This window comes from Haliotis asinina, chromosome 16 (assembly GCF_037392515.1).
Source record: "Haliotis asinina isolate JCU_RB_2024 chromosome 16, JCU_Hal_asi_v2, whole genome shotgun sequence".
NCBI lineage: Eukaryota > Metazoa > Mollusca > Gastropoda > Lepetellida > Haliotidae > Haliotis > Haliotis asinina.
The window spans coordinates 10,718,744-10,737,104 of record NC_090295.1 but is presented as its reverse complement, the minus strand read 5'-3'; the positions used below and the strand labels follow the sequence as shown (position 1 = coordinate 10,737,104).

Genomic DNA, 18,361 nt, shown 5'->3' with positions numbered 1-18,361 from the left:
CTCTCTCTCTCTCTCTCTCTCTCTCTCTCTCTCTCTCTCTCTCTCTCTCTAAGAGGAAAATGTTGGTGATTGGCTGCCTACCCATACACGTATAACACATGTCAAGTATGCGTGTGACATTAGCTTCGAAATCGGATGACGGGCAGGGCACTTGAGTTTTACAAAAGAAGATTACCGTCTCACTGTTCACGGTGGGATCATATTTCAAATTAGTTTCCTATCGCTGTCTTGCGCATGTCCTGTCATTACAATGTGCACAGTTTTCCGCCATATTCTCGAGTCTTCTCTGATAAATTGCTACTAGATTTATTCTACTGAAAGAAAATTGAGATTACCAGTGGTATTCCTCCACATTATTGCTGATCAAATGAAATCTCCAAGTAACTATACAGAAGTCACAACTGTTTTGCGGACCCGTTGAAAGCATTAAGGGCAAGGTAGTATATAAGAAATACCCCCCTCTCCCTCTCTCTCGATCTATCTTATCCCATGTTAAATATGAATAAATATGCTTTATATTAAATTTCTATTAAAGCATTGTCATGTCTCTCACATTATAATACCTACACTCACATTTGTAGATATATAGAAGGCACCCACATACACGTAGTTGTATCAGTGAACTGTCAACATTAATTGTTTATCTGTCTGCGGTCCTGATGGAAACGTCTTTGTTTGGAATCATTACCTTGTCCAACCCATAATAGAATGATAAATATCGCATTAAGTCAAAGTCCTTCAAATCGTAAAGGCAAATCAATACAGACGCTAGACTGTCTCAATCGGTTGCTATAACAAGACAGTGTCTAAACACGTCAAATCTATGTTATCTTGTGAAAATTGATTTGCTTGACCGTTTCCTGTACCAGACTTTTCCGTTCCTATGTACCGGTTGTCAGGAACACAGATGTTGTCTCAAAACCATAATTTGGAATTACCTTGCTATACTTGCACTAGTTTCTTTACGTCGTTTTCCCAAATGTTGTGAAGAAATTAGGGGTGATGGGTAACTTAATGGTTAAGATGTTCGCTTGTCGCTGAAGACCTGGGTCTATCACTTCTCAAGGGTGCTGATGGTGTATCCTGATGGTTAAAGTGTTGGTTCAACATGCTAAAGATCTGGGTTCATTTTCCCACATGGGTACAGTGTGTGAAGCCCATTTCTGGTGGCGTGATATTGCTGGAATATTTCTTAAAGGGCATAAAACTAAACTCTCGAGGACAATAACTGCACTGGAATAAGTTTGGATTCTAAAGCACAATCGTGACCTTTTTGAAGGTTTTAACCGACATTGTATTCTAGAAGAAGAAAATATCGAAATCTCGACCTCTTTTTTAGAAGAAACACTAGCACTTCAGCTGAGGAACGAAATACTAAAGGAGAAATGTGGTCATGAATTTGGTCGAAATTTGTAAGATATTTTGGATCGTTCAAACTATATCCACTAAACCCTTGTTTGTCTTTTTTTTATCTCAGTTCTGTTTCATATTTTCCATCTGTACATTGTTATATTGAGATGAAGCATGTAAGTTGTCAAAGGTGTCACGGCGTGTTGGCTGCTAATGACGCGTGGGAGACAAGCTGTTTCAAGGAAGCGTAACAAATCCCGGACAATACTGCGTCTCGATCCAAAAAGCGTTCTCAACATTACCACATATCGTAACTCTCTACTACATCATGTTCTCACGAATCGCACAGTGCCACGAAAGTTTCTTTGATCGGGTCTCTGGATGTGGTTCATATGATGAGCGTGGAATATCTTATACATAACAAGTTGAAGCACTATCGGAGGTGCTATTCAATATGAGAGGAATTGTTTTGTGAAAAATACGTTGGCTGATAATGTGATGCACGTAGAAAACGTCAACAGTGAGGGTTTCACAGACAGCAGGGAGGGTTTCACAGACAGTGGCCTATGTCAGGCCTGAAAGTCCTATCAAGAAATTTTCTAATACAAGTTATCAATGCAAATGAAAGCTATAACAACAACAACGGTCACCCAGTTCAGTGATCAATGTCCAGTGGGTCGAGGAATGAAGGTTACATTCACTGTGTCGTGTTTGATAATGATTACTTATTAATTACTACAGTCCCAAATACATCCTGTGAATGTAAGCTAGAAATACATCCCTCCATTTGTGAAGGATTATGGTCAATCTGTGAGACCAGCACCGCTCGACCCAGATCTATTTTTAGCTTTGAAACCTAGTTCCAAAGAGGAATGGACGGTTACACCAAGTTCTTTGATCAAACTGCCGTGGTGATGATTACATTGCTGTGTTATCTGAAGCCGTGTCTGTTTAAAGATGTCCTGACCTTTCCTGCAGGGCAACAGCTCTCTGGACGACAGGCGGCTGGTTAAAATAATTCTCTTTCCTTATTTGTGCAGTCTTCCGATGCCAATAACACGCACTGACTTTAACCCGTTCTGAAGGACATTGAACAAGTTGATCTGTTCTACTGACCTATTTTTGTTATACGCTTTATGACGAATCTTGGCAGCCTCACTTCCAAAAACGTCATGAAGGTAATGAATTACGATGCATTGTATACACTTGTTCCTGGATTGTTCAGACTCAAAGGAGGAACACTAAAGCTTCAAAATAAATGATATCATTTAACCCACAGTCTTCCTTTAAGTTGATTTTTCGAAAGGAGTGTCTCGCAGGTCACTCGCAGTATCTTATGAGACATAGGAGGCATGGTGGGCGTGCTGTCTGAAGCACCAGGCTAGTGATCTCGGGAGCTTGAGGTGTCGGGGTCGAGCCCACCTGTGACCGGGAATAAAAATCTTGAATTCTGATCACCTTTTGAGTCAGCTTTGTGTGCAGACTCTTTCAGTGTTGTCACAATGTCTAGTGTACAGTACACAACCTTGTACAGTTAAAAGAACTGCTACCAATACTTACAAGAACCGTGACTTTGTGTCCCAGTTGACACAGTTGGGAATAGGTACCTCGTAAGGCTGGGTAAACCAAAAAAACTCGGTGCGCCTTGCTGCAGGAGTTGTATGGTCCTCATGGAGCTGAGATTGATAATACGAAAGGCCGTTGAGATTGACATCCAATGACCGAGGGATATATACCAGCGCCTTGAGCATGTACTATTTGCGTGAATATGTGCTCTATATAAATATCCTATGATAAAATATTCTGTCAACCACGAAGCTCTAAATACGGTCACTTCCTTTGATATCATACGCTACAAACAGGACCAGGCTCGCTAATTTTCTCGATGTGAGGTTGCATTGTTCAATGCTCATGATGTCAACCACTAGATTGTCTGTTCAAGACTCGGTTATTTATAGACCGCCGTCATATAGATGGAAAATTGGTAGGTTCTGCGTGAAACAAGAAACAGACATAGCTTGGCTGCTATGACACCAGAAACTAGCCTTCTCCTTAATGAGATTCAGTAACACAGACGCGTCAGTGATGTCAAGTGGTTCTGTCAATAGTTTTGTGAAGTGAATTCTGTTTCATATTTTAGGCTTAGCTCCCCGTCCCCGACGAAAAAGACAGATGTCTGTAATTTCGGACTATGATGTTGAGATTCATCTTGTACTTAATTTTCTCTCTTGATTGAACGAGTGAATGTGGTTTTGCGCACTATTAGCGCATATGCAAACCGTGTTCAACAGGACTGACTTGTGCTTCGTTTGATCAAACTGCTAACCACGATTTGTTCTGATTAAGACCCGATTATTTACAGGCTGATGTTAGATCGAGTATATCGCCTTGTGCATGAACAACAATTGCTTAACAACACTCAACTTGTAACAACAAAATAGTGAGAGAACTGTCAAAAGCGACTTAAAGGAACACTTCCTTTCCTAGCTCATGTTTGCACGTGACGTCAGGCATTTTCTGTTTCGGACGGTGAAAAGATTTCTATTTAAGGAGTTAAACGCTTTCGAAGAGAAATACACTATTATTACCATTGTTGACGGAGTTCTTTTACACAGGTGTGCTGTTTGGGCAGGTTGCATGTTATACATGTAGCATGTTATCAGCTAAACTGATGTAAAACAAATGCCTCGGCTCTGAGAAAGGGCTAGCTATTATTTCTATTCTCTTTTCATCAACCTTGATCTTTTGGGGATATCGATTTTTCTTGATTAAGTGAAATAGCGCAATTAGAGTGAACGTTTTGTGCTCAAGTAGTGCAATTCCCTCAGTCGTCTGAGTAGAACCGTTTTCTTTTCTTTCGACTTTTAGATAGCTGACAGGATTAAAGGATATGGAACATACAAAAGTATATCTTTTTTATATTTTTTTGAAGATACCTATTTTTGTAAAATCTGCACACCTCGACCTTGGCAAGATGAAGCAACAGTTGCAGCACATCCTATTGCAGAGCACAGATCAAAATGAGCACACGATTACTCTGAAAAAGGGAAAATGTTTTTCTCTTCAAACAAAAACTTTGATCACAATCAGTCAAAGGAATACACGACTTAGTGGGAAACAATTTTGTCTAAAAGCATCAGTGATTAATTTTCAGTTGTGATTTATTTGACAACTGTAACCTTTTCGAGGCCTCGAAATGGCAGATGCATCAAATTACTGTTGATAGTGTAGAGGTTCGGAAGTCCACCTGCTACAATGGTCGTTCAGCCTGATGACGACATTAATTGATTCTAATATGGATTAAATAGGTGAAGTGTGTGAAGTGTCTCAATATTGTCAAAATAAATGTAAAACTACAGAATAGCGTTATGACAACCTGCAGCTGTAGGTTCTGTATGGCGCAAAGTTGTGAAAGTCACACGAATGGGGCACTGAAAATAGATGACACCAGGTGTTCATGCCCAGGTTATCAAACAGCCACCCTCTCCAGCACATTTATTTCATTACCGACTCAGCCACGTGAAATAGTGAGTGAGTTTATTTTACGCCGCTTTTAGCAACATTTCATCAACATCATGGCGGGGGACACCAGAGTGGGCTTCACACATTGTACCCATGTGGGGAATCGAACCCACGCCTTAGGCGTGACGAGCGAACGCTTTGACCACTCGGCTGTGTTCGTCGCGACAAACTACCAATAGTATCATCTTAATTTGCTTTTATTTATTATTTTATTTATTTATTTGTGTTTATTTAAACACTCATCGAAGTGTTCGGTGTATATGTTTAAAAATGCACTGCGTGAAACATGTGAAGTTGAAACTGCACGAGGTTTCTCCGAAAGAGTTTTTCAAAAAGCGTGGTTTGAACTCTATACTTGTTAAAACATAGTGTTATACGAGCGAGCGGTTGTGTATGTAATGTACATTCGACGGTCTATCGATATATTTGAATTGTAACTCGCTAGCTGATAGGCTGCATTTGCAATCCCTATAGATAGCGTCTCGTTCTAGCAACAACAAGACTATACATTTGTTCAAAACAAATATAGAATTAAACACAAAATAGATTTGTCACAGTGTTGAGAGTTTTCGTTGTAGAATACTACGTAACACCCATCCAAAAGTGTAAGTACTCAACGACTTTTTAATTCACCCAATCACCAATATGGTCTTTCCAATCATCAATATGGGCTCCACTTCCGGGATGCTCGGTCCATCTTGACACATTTCCAAAAATGATCACGTGACCAAAGCTAGTATGTCCGATTTGTTAAACCTTTTAACGTGTCGAGAAATGTATTATCATAACAGAAAATAGCCAGATTCATTTATTTCACTAACTGATGAAACAGTCATCCCTCTTGAATATTGGATACAGATAGCTTTAATCGGGAGGCAGGTAAATTGAGTCTGAACCAGATAATGCAGTGATCGGCATCTAGTGATTAATATCATGAGCAGCGATCTACGTAATTTAGGATACGATGACATGCATCAACCAAATCGATATTTCTAACAAACCTGCACAACTTCGAATTCCGATTTTGTGTACTATCGAGCCTTTGTATAGGCTTAGAGTTATTTCTCTTTGCTTTCATTGTCCATCTCTTGAACTTTGTTTCTCAAATACGCCTTTACAGCTGTTCATGGACATGTGAATGTACCTACTATTCTGGAGTAAAAATACATAAGTATCAACGAGTCTGTCCACCCGATCCGAAGCGACTGTGCTTGTCGTAAGAGGCGACTAACGGGATCGGGTGGTCAGGCTCGCTGACTTGGTTGGCCCATGTCATCGGTTCCCAATTGCGCAGATCGATGCTCATGTTGTTTATCACTGGATTGTCTGGTCCAGACTCGATTACTTACAGGCCTCTGCCATATAACTGTAATATTGCTGAGTGCGGCGTAAAACTAAACTCACTCACTCGCTCACCCGATCCAACATGGCTTTCTGAAGAACAGTTTTAACAGGGTTCTTCACGGGTCGAAGGTTCACTTGGGTGAGTAAGCTGAGTTTTACCCCTCACTCAGCTCTTAGCAGTCTGTAAATAATCGAGTCTAGACCAGACAGTCCAGTGATCAACAGCATGAGCATCGATTCCCACAGCTGAGAACCTATGGCATGTGTCAACCAAGCCAGCGAGCAAGACTACTCGATCCTATTAGTCGATTCTTACGACATGCACAGTCCCCTTTCATGGCGCACTCAGTAACTGTCATCTGCTCACACGTTTCAGAATCTGTTTATGATGTGCATATTGAGCAGGTTTTTGGGCGTACAAGATAAATGCTTTCAACTCTAGCGATGCATTAGACTCTAGTAGATAACAGTGAATACTCTCTTGATGCTGGCAGTTTCTTATCGATTTGCTATGAATAAGGTCTTCCTTTCTTATATTGAGCATACATTTTCACAAACTGCAACTTATAGAATTGAAAAGGTTATTCTAGTTAATAAATTCATCTCAAATATCTGGTCTCAGAAGACGCTGGCATACCGTTTAACACGTCTCAAGGTACAATACACGCCTTGAATCTCATGGTTGTCTGGTCCAGACTCGATTATTTACATACCGCCGCCATATGGCTGGAATATTGCTGAGTACGGCGCAAAACTCAACTCACTCGCTCACTCAATATCTGACTTCATCGATACATATCATCGGTTCTCAATTGCGAAGATTGATGCTCATGTTGTCGATCGCTGGTTTGACAGAACGCCGGCATATAGCTGAAATATTTCTGAGTGCGGCATCAACAAAACGAAACGTTCGCCTTGATTATTTTCACGGACCATGTCCACAGGTGTCTGTAGATATAGTATATTTCTATCATATTGCTGAGTGCGGCGAAAAACTCAACTCACTCGTGCATCTGTTTCATGTGACGGCTTGGTTTATGGTGTTTATGAGTTTCAAACTCATCGGTAAAAGATGTTGAAATGAACAGGAAAACTTCTTTGCGGGGGGAGCATGCTTACTCTATCCGAGAACTTCTATTGTAATAACGGATTTTCACAGATCAATGCATATTTTCCAAATCATTTACTTTTTAGTCCAGTGGAGCCTGGGAGTGGGGAGGGGTAGCCGATTGGCTACAGCGTTCGCCCGTCACGCCAAAGATCTGGGTTTGATTCCCCACAAGGGTACATTATATGTAAAGCCTAGTTCTTGTGTTCTCCGAAGTGATGTTGGTGGAAGTGATGTTGTCAGCTCTAGTCGGCGTAAAACCTCACTCACTCACTCCAATGGAATCTCTTTGATGGATAAACGATACAGGATTTGTTTTGCTATAATGGTTATATTCATGAAAAATTCATCAGACTTTAGCAATCGAGTCTGGACCAGACAATCCAGTGATCAACAACATAAGCATTGATCTGCGCAATTGGGAACCGATGACACGTGTCAACCAAGTCAGCGAGCGTGACCACTCGATCCCGTTAGTCGCCTCTTACGACAAGCATAGTCACCTTTTATGGCAAGCATGGGTTGCTGAAGGCCTATTCTGCCCCGAGACATTCACGGGTTTGATATTTTGAAATACGGATGAAATCATGGCAGTGCGTAATTTCCACATTGTATTGATTTGGACCCTTACGTTTAAAACATTCTATGAATGCTATAATTTCCACAGAGAAGGACAACAGTAATCAGTACCAGTGGATACCAGATATCTTCTGACCTATACCTGCCTCCATGCTCTGTCATAACAGAAACTCACGTGATAGATGCTGGGTATCAAATATACATCATTCGGAGGAGGTTTCGGATCTTTTTCAACTTTCAGTAATCGGCCGAACTCGAACCGTCACGTGACCATTCGTCACGTCTATCTTTTTGCGCATCAGTGCTAGAAGAACAGTTATATTTGGTATTTTTCGTCTCTGAAAGGGACATATGTATATGTCGTATACTTCCCATCAAAGGTTGATACTCACTAGTGTAAACATATCCACTTACTTCAGGCTGCTGTTGAAAACTAAATTTTGGAATATTTAATCCATACTGTTAAAGGTACAGTTTGCATATGAACTGATGTTGCAAGTTCGTAATGTTGCAAAGATTATTGTCATGAGTTCAATAAATGATAAAGCTCAGTGGAAATTGGAGAATTCTTAGTAAAACTTTGCACCAAAACGCAGCTGTTCTCGTGCATGATATTTGCACATGTGTTTCAGCAATGTGATTCATGATCATCGTGCAGTTCATCTGCATAAGGGTTGCAGTTTGTTCCCCGAAGTTCGTGGAGAAATCAGTCTTCGATGTAACCATAGATAGATAGAAAGATAGATAGATAGAGAGAGAGAGATGCATACATACATACATACATACATACATACATACATACATACATACATACATACATACATACATACATACATACATACATACATACATACATACATAGTGAGTGTTTTAGGTAAGTCTAAACTTTTGATGGGAAGCAAGTATGCATATGCATAAATACAATCTGCATCGGCGAAAAAAACACATCAGCCGCGAATATTATAATCACTTAAAGTTATGATAATGCGTGGATCGGTAATGACACCAGGTGTTGGCGAAGAGGATAAGTACATCCTGTCTTCTTGATATTGCGGCTGTGTGACTAAAAACGTTTCTGTTATTTTCCAGACTATTCGAGACACACCCAGATGTACAAGATGCCTTCCTTCCATTCCGAGGTCTCTCCACAACGGACATGGAGCAAAGCGCCATCTTGCGTGCGCATGCCCTACGTGTTATGATGACAGTTGACAAGTGCCTCAACAGGATTGAAAGTCCCTCGAAGATCGAGGGACTTATGGCTGAACTGGGCCGTAGACATATAAACTACAATATCAAGGCTGAATACATGGACGTGAGTGTTTCACAAATACTATAGAATCGTAATTTCCGCTGGTCAGGACATAGTGAGCCTGACTTGGCCTCTTCATCAGCTCAGGACATCATAAAAAACATTTTGCAAATTTACCCCCAAATCCGGCAACCGTGATCAAAAGAAATTTCGAGCAAGAGTTGCAAGATACAATTTGAAAGAACGTGCGGGAGTGCCCCTCAATGTCAGATCATCGATACCTATGAAACCTGAGCTGAACTTCCCCTTACTTCGGCTTCGCCATTACGAGCAGAAACTCACGATTCCTTTGCTCCAGGAAACAGTTGTGATTATGGATTTAAATGTAATTTGGGAAAGTAACAGTGAAATGGATACAGCTTCAGGTTTGAGGATCCTCCTAAACGTTAAATGGTGTTCAGAGAGATCAAATTACTTCTATGTTTTAATGTCATGGGACCTAATAATGTCAGATAAAGACGTACATAAGCATTAGCACAGACTTCACGTAGTCATCTATCCACTTGCATAAGACTGATATCAATAAATGCTTAAATAATTAAAGCACAGTTAGAGAATACGGTACTGGCTCTTCTCGCCAATATACTAGTCTATTTAACAGACTCACAATTTTCAGTAAAGCCGAGAACCATCTGACCCGTGAAGTTCTGGGTTAGTCTTCGGTAACCCATGCTTGTCGTAAGAGGCAACTACCGGGATCGGGTTCGCTGACCTGCTTGACAGATGTCATCGTATCCCAGTTGCTTAGACTGATACTCGTGCTGTTGATCACCGGATTGTCTGAACCAGAATCGATTATTTACAGACAGCCGTCATTTGGATGTAATGTTGCTGAGTGCGGCGGTGAAAACAACCCAACCCAGCCTTCTCTGTCTTTCAGACAGTCTCAGTGAATTCCTCCGTGCAGGTTCAAAATCCCCCTGGATCCCCCTCTCTATCAAAATTATATCACACAGACAAAACATTATCCTCCACCATTATGCACGTTTCGAGTTCATGTAGCTTAAGTACGGAAGGAATTGCTTGATAAGAATAGATTTCAATTATTTATTTTTCATACTCAACACACTATTAAATCCAAATGGTTGTAATCCGTTGTTGGCTGTCGCTATTACGTAGAGTAGGAACACACAGTGCTGACCTATTTGATCTCTTCCAAAGTCATATTACGAATGCCTGTATCCATACCCCATGAGGATCCAATTTTATGGATTATTGATGAGTGTGTTTACCTTTTACGTGCATTAGTGTCCACACGTTTGTATATGTATTACATTAACGATCGGGTCGGATGATTTGAGGTACGAACAGTTTGATAATATGGTTATGCGGCTCTTTGTTACGTAAAGCGTATTGATTTAGTGGAACATTCAAAAGGCTGTTCCAATCCATATACTCGTGTCAGAGTTCGGTGTTAAATGACAAGGTGGTGGATGGATTGCGGACACACTGACGCTCCTATCCGTAGAGGAAACAAATGCACATACCAGCTGATAACGCATACACTCATTACTATTCATATAATCCTAGTCCCTGTTAGTGGCATTAAGGGACATCGCTGCGACTCATAGATCATGAGCTTTGTGGCTTATAAATAATGAGCTTTGCCGTTGAAAGATACAAACACAATTGTTTTTATGCATCAACGATCACTACTCTGAAAAGAATCAGATTTCTAATGTTTAGGGGTTTTTTTTCGTTTTGAATGAACTTTTGAGGACGGAGTGGCGTGCTGTGTTGAATAACGTTCTGTTTTCAAGGTTAGTTTTTTGTATATCTAGGTTATATTTTGAAATATTTCAAAAACCGATGATGGTTAAAAATCAAAATTTCAAATGGACAAATTTTTAAATGTGAGAAATCTAATCTTACATGCAGCAACGTCAGTAGTAGTAGTAGCAGCAGCAGCAGCAGCAGTAATAGTAGTAGTAGCAGTTGTAGGTTAGTAGTAGTAGTAGTAGTAGTATATGGCATGTCTTACATTTGACAGTTTCTAAATGGCATTGTGTATTCACAACAGTATTCCAGTTTAATCACCTGATCGATAAATTTAGTAGGAAAACCGGAAGTGATACAGTGTCGTGCATTCCCGCATTGGTGAAGCGCGGGTATTGTGTTGACTAACCTAGACTATATAATCATGGCATGTAGGAGTAGCAGCAGTAGCAGTAGCAGCAGAGGTAGTAGCAATGACATTAGTAGTAGCAGTAGCAGCAGAGGTAGTAGCAGTGGTAGCAGTAGCAGCAGTAGCAGTAGTAGCGGCAGAGGTAGTAGTAGTAGCAGCAGAGGTAGTAGCAGTAGAGGTAGTAGCAGCAGAGGTATTAGCAATAACATTAGTAGTAGCAGTAGAAGCAGTAGCAGCAGAGTTAGTATCAGTAGTAGCAGCAGTAGTAGTAGCAGTAGAGGTAGTAGTTGTAGCAGTAGTAGCAGTAGCAGCAGAGGTAGTAGCAGTAGAGGTAGTAGTTGTAGTAGCAGTAGCAGCAGAGGTAGTAGCAGTAGTAGCAGCAGTAGCAGTAGCAGTAGGGGTAGTAGTTGTAGCAGTAGTAGCAGTAGCAGCAGAGGTAGTAGCAGCAGAGGTAGTAGCAGTAGCAGCAGTAGCAGTAGAGGTAGTAGTAGTGCAGCAGAGGTAGTAGCAGTAGAGGTAGTAGCAGCAGAGGTAGTAGCAGTAGAGGTAGTAGCAGCAGAGGTAGTAGCAGTAGCAGCAGTAGCAGTAGAGGTAGTAGTAGTGCAGCAGAGGTAGTAGCAGTATTGGTAGTAGCAGCAGAGGTAGTAGCAGTAGAGGTAGTAGCAGCAGAGGTAGTAGCAGTAGCAGCAGTAGCAGTAGAGGTAGTAGTAGTGCAGCAGAGGTAGTAGCAGTAGAGGTAGTAGCAATAACATTAGTAGTAGCAGTACCGGAAGTAGCAGTAGCAGCAGAGGTGGTAGCAGTAGCAGCAGAGGTGGTAGCAGTAGCAGCAGAGGTGGTAGCAATAACATTAGTAGTAGCAGTACCGGAAGTAGCAGTAGCAGCAGAGGTGGTAGCAGTAGAAGCAGTAGCAGAGGTAGTAGCAGTAGAAGCAGTAGTAGCAGAGGTAGTAGCGGTAGCAGTAGAAGCAGTACCAGCAGTAGCAGCAGAGGTGGTAGCAGTAGAAGCAGTAGTAGCAGAGGTAGTAGTAGTAGCAGTAGAAGCAGTACCAGCAGTAGCAGTAGAGGTAGTAGCAATAACATTAGTAGTAGCAGTAGTAGCAGTAGCAGTAGCAGCAGTAACAGCAGAGGTAGTAGCAGTAGAAGCAGTAGTAGCAGAGGTAGTAGTAGTAGCAGTAGAAGCAGTACCAGCAGTAGCAGTAGAGGTAGTAGCAATAACATTAGTAGTAGCAGTAGTAGCAGTAGAAGCAGTACCAGCAGTAACAGCAGAGGTAGTAGCAGTAGAAGCAGTAGTAGCAGAGGTAGTAGTAGTAGCAGTAGAAGCAGTACCAGCAGTAGCAGTAGAGGTAGTAGCAATAACATTAGTAGTAGCAGTAGTAGCAGTAGCAGTAGCAGCAGAGGTAGTAGCAGTAGCAGTAGCAGCAGAGGTAGTAGCAATAATATTAGTAGTAGCAGTAGTAGTAGCAGTAGCAGCAGAGGTAGTAGCAGTAGCAGCAGAGGTAGTAGCAGTAGCAGCAGAGGTAGTAGTAGTAGTAGCAGTAGTAGCAGTAGCAGCAGAGGTAGGATCAGTTGAAGTATTAGACAGGAGACTGCAGTCATCACATTTCAGCTGTAATAAGCAATACTTTCTTACTTTGGAATATTTTGTGACATAATATTTATGTGTTTTTTAACATCGTTGTATTTTGCTGTTCAACATTTCTCACGTGGGCGTCGTATATTTCAGATGATGGGCGAACAGTTCATATATGCATTGAAATCCAACCTGAATGACCGCTGGAGCCCGGATGTAGAGAAGGCGTGGGTTGCGTTGTTCAACATGATGAAGTTTTACATGAGACGGGGCCTAGCAGAGAAACATAATTAAGAGGGAAATATGTATACGAAACCTTCAGTGTAAATAGTTGCGTTTACCATGTAATCACATATGTGACAAGGTTTTGTAAATCACCTCAGTGCAGCTGCTGACACTCTGCAAAAACGATTTTTCGAAAGCGTCGTTTTGCCTCGCGAACAATTACGGAAAGAGTCGAGTTCTGACTGAGAGCGTCAGTCGGAACACACCAGAGGGTCAGACAATCAGGATAATCAATCGGCTTTCATATCAACAACTGTACGTGTAAATAGTGAATGTAGCAGACTGTTGGATGTGAAATCGTGGCGGATATCAGTTTCAGTGCATTCAAAGCTACCTCCAAAACTGCTATGCCTTGTGATATTACCTTTCTTTGGGAAGAGAAAAGTTAGAAATATGCATCTTCCTAGACACGTCGTGTAGGCAGAAATACATAGAGTGTTTGAATCTACATATATAAACCATTTGACTGAAATATGCGCTGTAGTTTGGAATGAACTGAAAAAAGCTTTTTTCATAATTTAACAGCAGAACTGATAGCGGATGCTCTCTATGTGATGCATTTACCGACTCCCCGTGTCGTTATCACATACATGCATGCACATGTATAAACTGACTGCTAAACATGTTAGATATATCCTCGTTATCGTCCAGCTTTATCGATCAATACATATCTTTGCCTTGGACTAAAGACGTACTGAACGATACAACGAGGTGATTATAACTGTAGTGTACCTTACTCCAGTTAACTTGGCACTTGATATTACAATTGTCGCTCTGGGATTAGGCACTTTTAATGCTACCTAAGACCCTGTGAATTCTTTCTACTTTATCAAATCAACAGTAGTACAAAGAATATGAACTTTTTTCAAGCAAGTGCAAAACGTCAATCACCCATGACTACACTAATGTGATATTAGTATAAAGGGTGCAAAATATCATTCGATAAGCCCTTATTAAAAATGTTTGGTGTGAATGTATGTATCCCAGTATTTCTGTCATTGTCCGAATAGATGTAGGATAGGATTCAGTTTGAGTGGTTACATGAGTGGTCATTAATGAGAGAAAAAGACTTTAGACTATTGAGAGAACAATGATTACAGGATAGTTTAAGAAACAGAAGAATCCCTGTATCTTGGAAAATATTCCTTTTGCGTGTCGATATGAACGACAGTAGGTCTCTCGCCTGATAAACGTGTATAATTATACCCGGTATATAGTCAGATAAACGTTTTCCGTCCCCTTTTGTTGATTAATGCTACATCTGACAAGCATGAAGATCCATATTAGAAGCATGAAGATCCATATTAGAAGCTTGAAGATCCGTCTTCAGCAACCCAAGCTTGTAAAAGTCGACTAAAGGGATCGGGTGGTCAGGCTCGCGGACTACATGACATCGTATTTTGGTTGGGTAGGTTGATATTCATGAATCACTGTTCATTCAGGTCTGGACACAAACACACTACACAGAACAGCTGTACACATCATAGTGTGCACGACACCAACACGGCTCCAGAAAGTTCTCACCTGATTCAGCCTGGAACGAGGTGACATTCCGGGACGTAACACAATATGAGGACGTGGTCACACTTCAGGATGTAGTCACACACCAGGAAGCAGTGACAAAACAGGTTCCCGTGTCACAGATACCCATAGAAGCTCTGTGACTGTCGTAATTCAGTGTTACAGTAACGAATAAATTACCATAGCTTTGGAGGTAAAATGTAAATCTGCTAAAGTACAATATAAACTATCTGGTTGTTTCTGACTTGTTTGCTGAAACTGATGGCTGATATCAGTCTATGAACCTGCTGTTTATGTTGCCTGTTTAGCGTAATATCGGACATCTTAAACAAGACGAGCCACGACAAGAAGACCGGAAGTAAGGTATACGATTGAATTGGGTGAAGAGATATAAACGTTTATTCCTGCTGATGTTACAGAGTCTGTGCTTAACCGTTATGGATAGGGAGAAATGATGATCGCTAGTATGTGTATATTGGTCAACAAGCTGGACACGCTTACTTGGAGACAACTGTGTGTTCCTAGTTAATATGTAAAAAGTTGTCACAGATTTGCTTGACTTCCGAACGTACCACAGTCAAGTCTGGAGGTCGATTCAGCGCCATTTCAAGCTACTCTTAGAAAGGATTCGTGTGTACACAGAGAGGACCATTTACATTGATAACAAGAAGGTATTCTTTGCAAACTAGGAATTCATATTTTCATGTTTGCATTATGTTGTATGCTTCTAAAACAATATTTAACATGGATCAATGTCTCATGCGTGAGTGAGTTTTGTTTAATGCAACTGGGTCCTATGTATCCGACAGTATTAGAAGTATCATGACATATCAGTTCGATGTGGGAGAAGTCCTGAAGAGCTGCAGGTGCACATGTCTGCCATGAGTAAGTGTATGATGCGAAATCCCATCGATCCTTACCATATGAAATCTATCCCTCTGGATCCAATCATATCTGCGTCAACAATGAATAGAAAACAAAAATAGACGCTTGGCCTTTCTATAAATCTATTAATTAACTTCACTCAGTATAAATGCTCTTATGGTATTCATTTGAGATGTTTGTGATCAAAGAGTCTCAACTGTGGACAAGCGCCAACAGAAGCAAGGAAATAAATTTGAGAGCACACTTATTCCTGAGTTTCCTGGTGCGTTGTCTCGGTGTGAGTATATGTACTTATGTGTGCTTATGTGTGGTAAGCGTGTAATGTACAGGGTGTCGTAGTGACTATTGTAAAATGCACATGCGATTTTAGTTGGTTTTAATTTGCTTTTCAATAGTTAACATAAACAACAGTGTGTCATTTAGTACATATCTCATCGAGATCTTCCCTTTAACGATGGAACCTAGTTTACGCAAGACTATAAGCATGCCCTGTCCAGTGGTGACAAACACAGAGACAGGTCAAAATTTTCATCTGAATAGCACGGGAACGTATGACACATGTCAGAATAGGGAGGTGCATGATTTGAACATCACTTTGGTACAATAAAATAAAAAGAAAATAAAAGGTGTATACGTATTGACATTGGTCGTGGAATCATTAAGACAAAATTTTGTATATGTGGTCGTTTTGTTTGTCAATGTTGTTTTGTTGTGAGAGCCACAGGCCGCTCAATATGTTTGCCGTATACCCTGTTTATCAAGGCGATGTCTGCATGGATACAGTTAATACGTTGTATATACGTCAAGCTGATATCAACCTTGTCTTACGACCAAGTGGACAGATAGTGCCAGTATTAACTCTGTACATTGCCTTTTCTACAGCATCTTTGTGTGAGCAATGTCGTTCGCAAACTCCTTTCTCCTAGTTAGTTTTTGAGACAGCCAGTATGATGTAGATTTCAAATACAGTGGAAGCTGTCTAAACCAGCACTCACTGGGACTGAGGAAATTGTCCGGTTAAACCAATGTGCCGGATTGGACAAATTCCGATTTTGACAGCTTCCACTGTATACCGATGGACACGAGTAACGGAAACAGACGTACAAGTGTTCCTTTCTGTATTTCCAGATTTTCATCTTCATGGCAGTAGAAAACGCAAAGATATGAGGAAACTCAAATTGACACGTGTTCCAAGAAAGTACAAACGCTCAATTATTTATTTCCATATTTTCACCCACTGTGAAGTACAATGCACGCGAACTTGGACAAGGATATTGGAACACTTATACTGCTGTGTTCCAAGAAAGTACAAGTGTTTCTCTATATTTCTAAATTGTCACCCACTGTTTAGTAGAAAACGCGCAGAAACTTGGACAAGGATATAGGTACACTTTCATAACAATGTGTCCTTATTCGTATTAATGAATATATGATTGTACATTTGAACTTTGTCAGCTCACTTCTATAAGTCGTTACCGAAAGTGCCAGACTGATTACTTTCGCTGGAAGGTAGGTCCTCGCAATAAAACATGGCAGCAGCGACAGCATTTGAATACCTAGGGAACTTGGTTACCTGTCATAGATCTGGAGTAGGCAAGCAGATACTTATGTGTCTAAAAAGTGCAAATGGAATTAAGGTAGTATTGTTTCAGATATGTCAAGTGCATGTCTGTATTCTGAACCATATGCATTACGAGAGAGTATAAAACTGAATTGTATTTATTGTCTGTGTACGTGAGCATCAATATGTACAATATGTATAGAATGTTATATTTATATCTCAGTTGTTCATGACGAGTGAGGTTATTATGTCAACAGAGCAGAGATTAGGTGTCGAGGTATTATGGGTATTCATAATAACGTTGGACGAAAGACATATTATTACGTAATATCTGAAACTGTGATCCTGTTATCAAAAAAGGTCACTTGTGGGAGATTATGTTTCGTTTTGAGAGGCTTTCTTTCATGATGGCCGTTGCTGAGGATCGTCGCGATAGAATATGGATCTTGTTATACCCTTATCGATGCATGATCAATCATATGATTTTCTGTGCCTCAATCATGATTAAAAGAGATGAAAATTGCTTCGACTTTGTTATTTCTGTTCCTTCAGACATGTGCATAGTTCATATCAGCTGTGTATATTTTCATATCAGTTATATTTAGAACGTGTGATACCAGTGAGGACAGACCTGACATTCATTAAATATCACGCCAGATATAACTGTTTACTGTATGCCCTATTTATCAAGGCTACGTCTCCGAGGACTCGTGTAATACGCTGAATATACATCAAGCTGATTGTCGCACGCCGACTCATACTGCACGCCCCCTCTTATCACGTGGTTTGCTGAATTGTTGAAGACATTTTTATGTGATAAAACAATAGACCGTTTGAATGGTCCCGTACCATTTTCGGTTTGTGGAAGCAGAACCGCAAGTAACATGGAATAATTTACAGTCTCTAATATGTTGTTTTTATAGTAACTAGGTTTAATTTTACGCCGCACTCAACGATATTCCAGTTTTATGGCGGCGGTCTGTAAATAGTCAGGGCCCGACAGTCCAGTTATCAACAGCATGACCATCGATCTGCGCAATTGGGAACAGATGACATGCGTCAACCAAGTCAGCAAGCCTAAACGCCCGATCCTGTTAGTCGCCTCTGAATGCCAATACCAAACAGACCAGTGTTTGGAAAGAGGAGGTTTTGCTCTGCCCTTGTCAGTATACGAGTCGAATCTTGAACGGATTGTGTCTA

General features: G+C 40.7%; 1 protein-coding gene across 1 annotated transcript in view; it reads left to right on the top strand.

Annotated features, from left to right (window-relative positions):
• The window catches only part of LOC137268148 (neuroglobin-like), a 40,187-nt gene extending 22,504 nt beyond the window's left edge, over nucleotides 1-17,683 (top strand). Inside the window, exons 2-3 of the mRNA XM_067802676.1 lie at nucleotides 8,993-9,218; nucleotides 13,063-17,683. Coding sequence (XP_067658777.1) covers nucleotides 8,993-9,218; nucleotides 13,063-13,203 — 367 coding nt within the window. The 3' untranslated portion in view covers nucleotides 13,204-17,683. The remainder of the gene's footprint in view (nucleotides 1-8,992; nucleotides 9,219-13,062) is intronic.
• The last annotated feature ends 678 nt before the right edge of the window (nucleotides 17,684-18,361 follow it).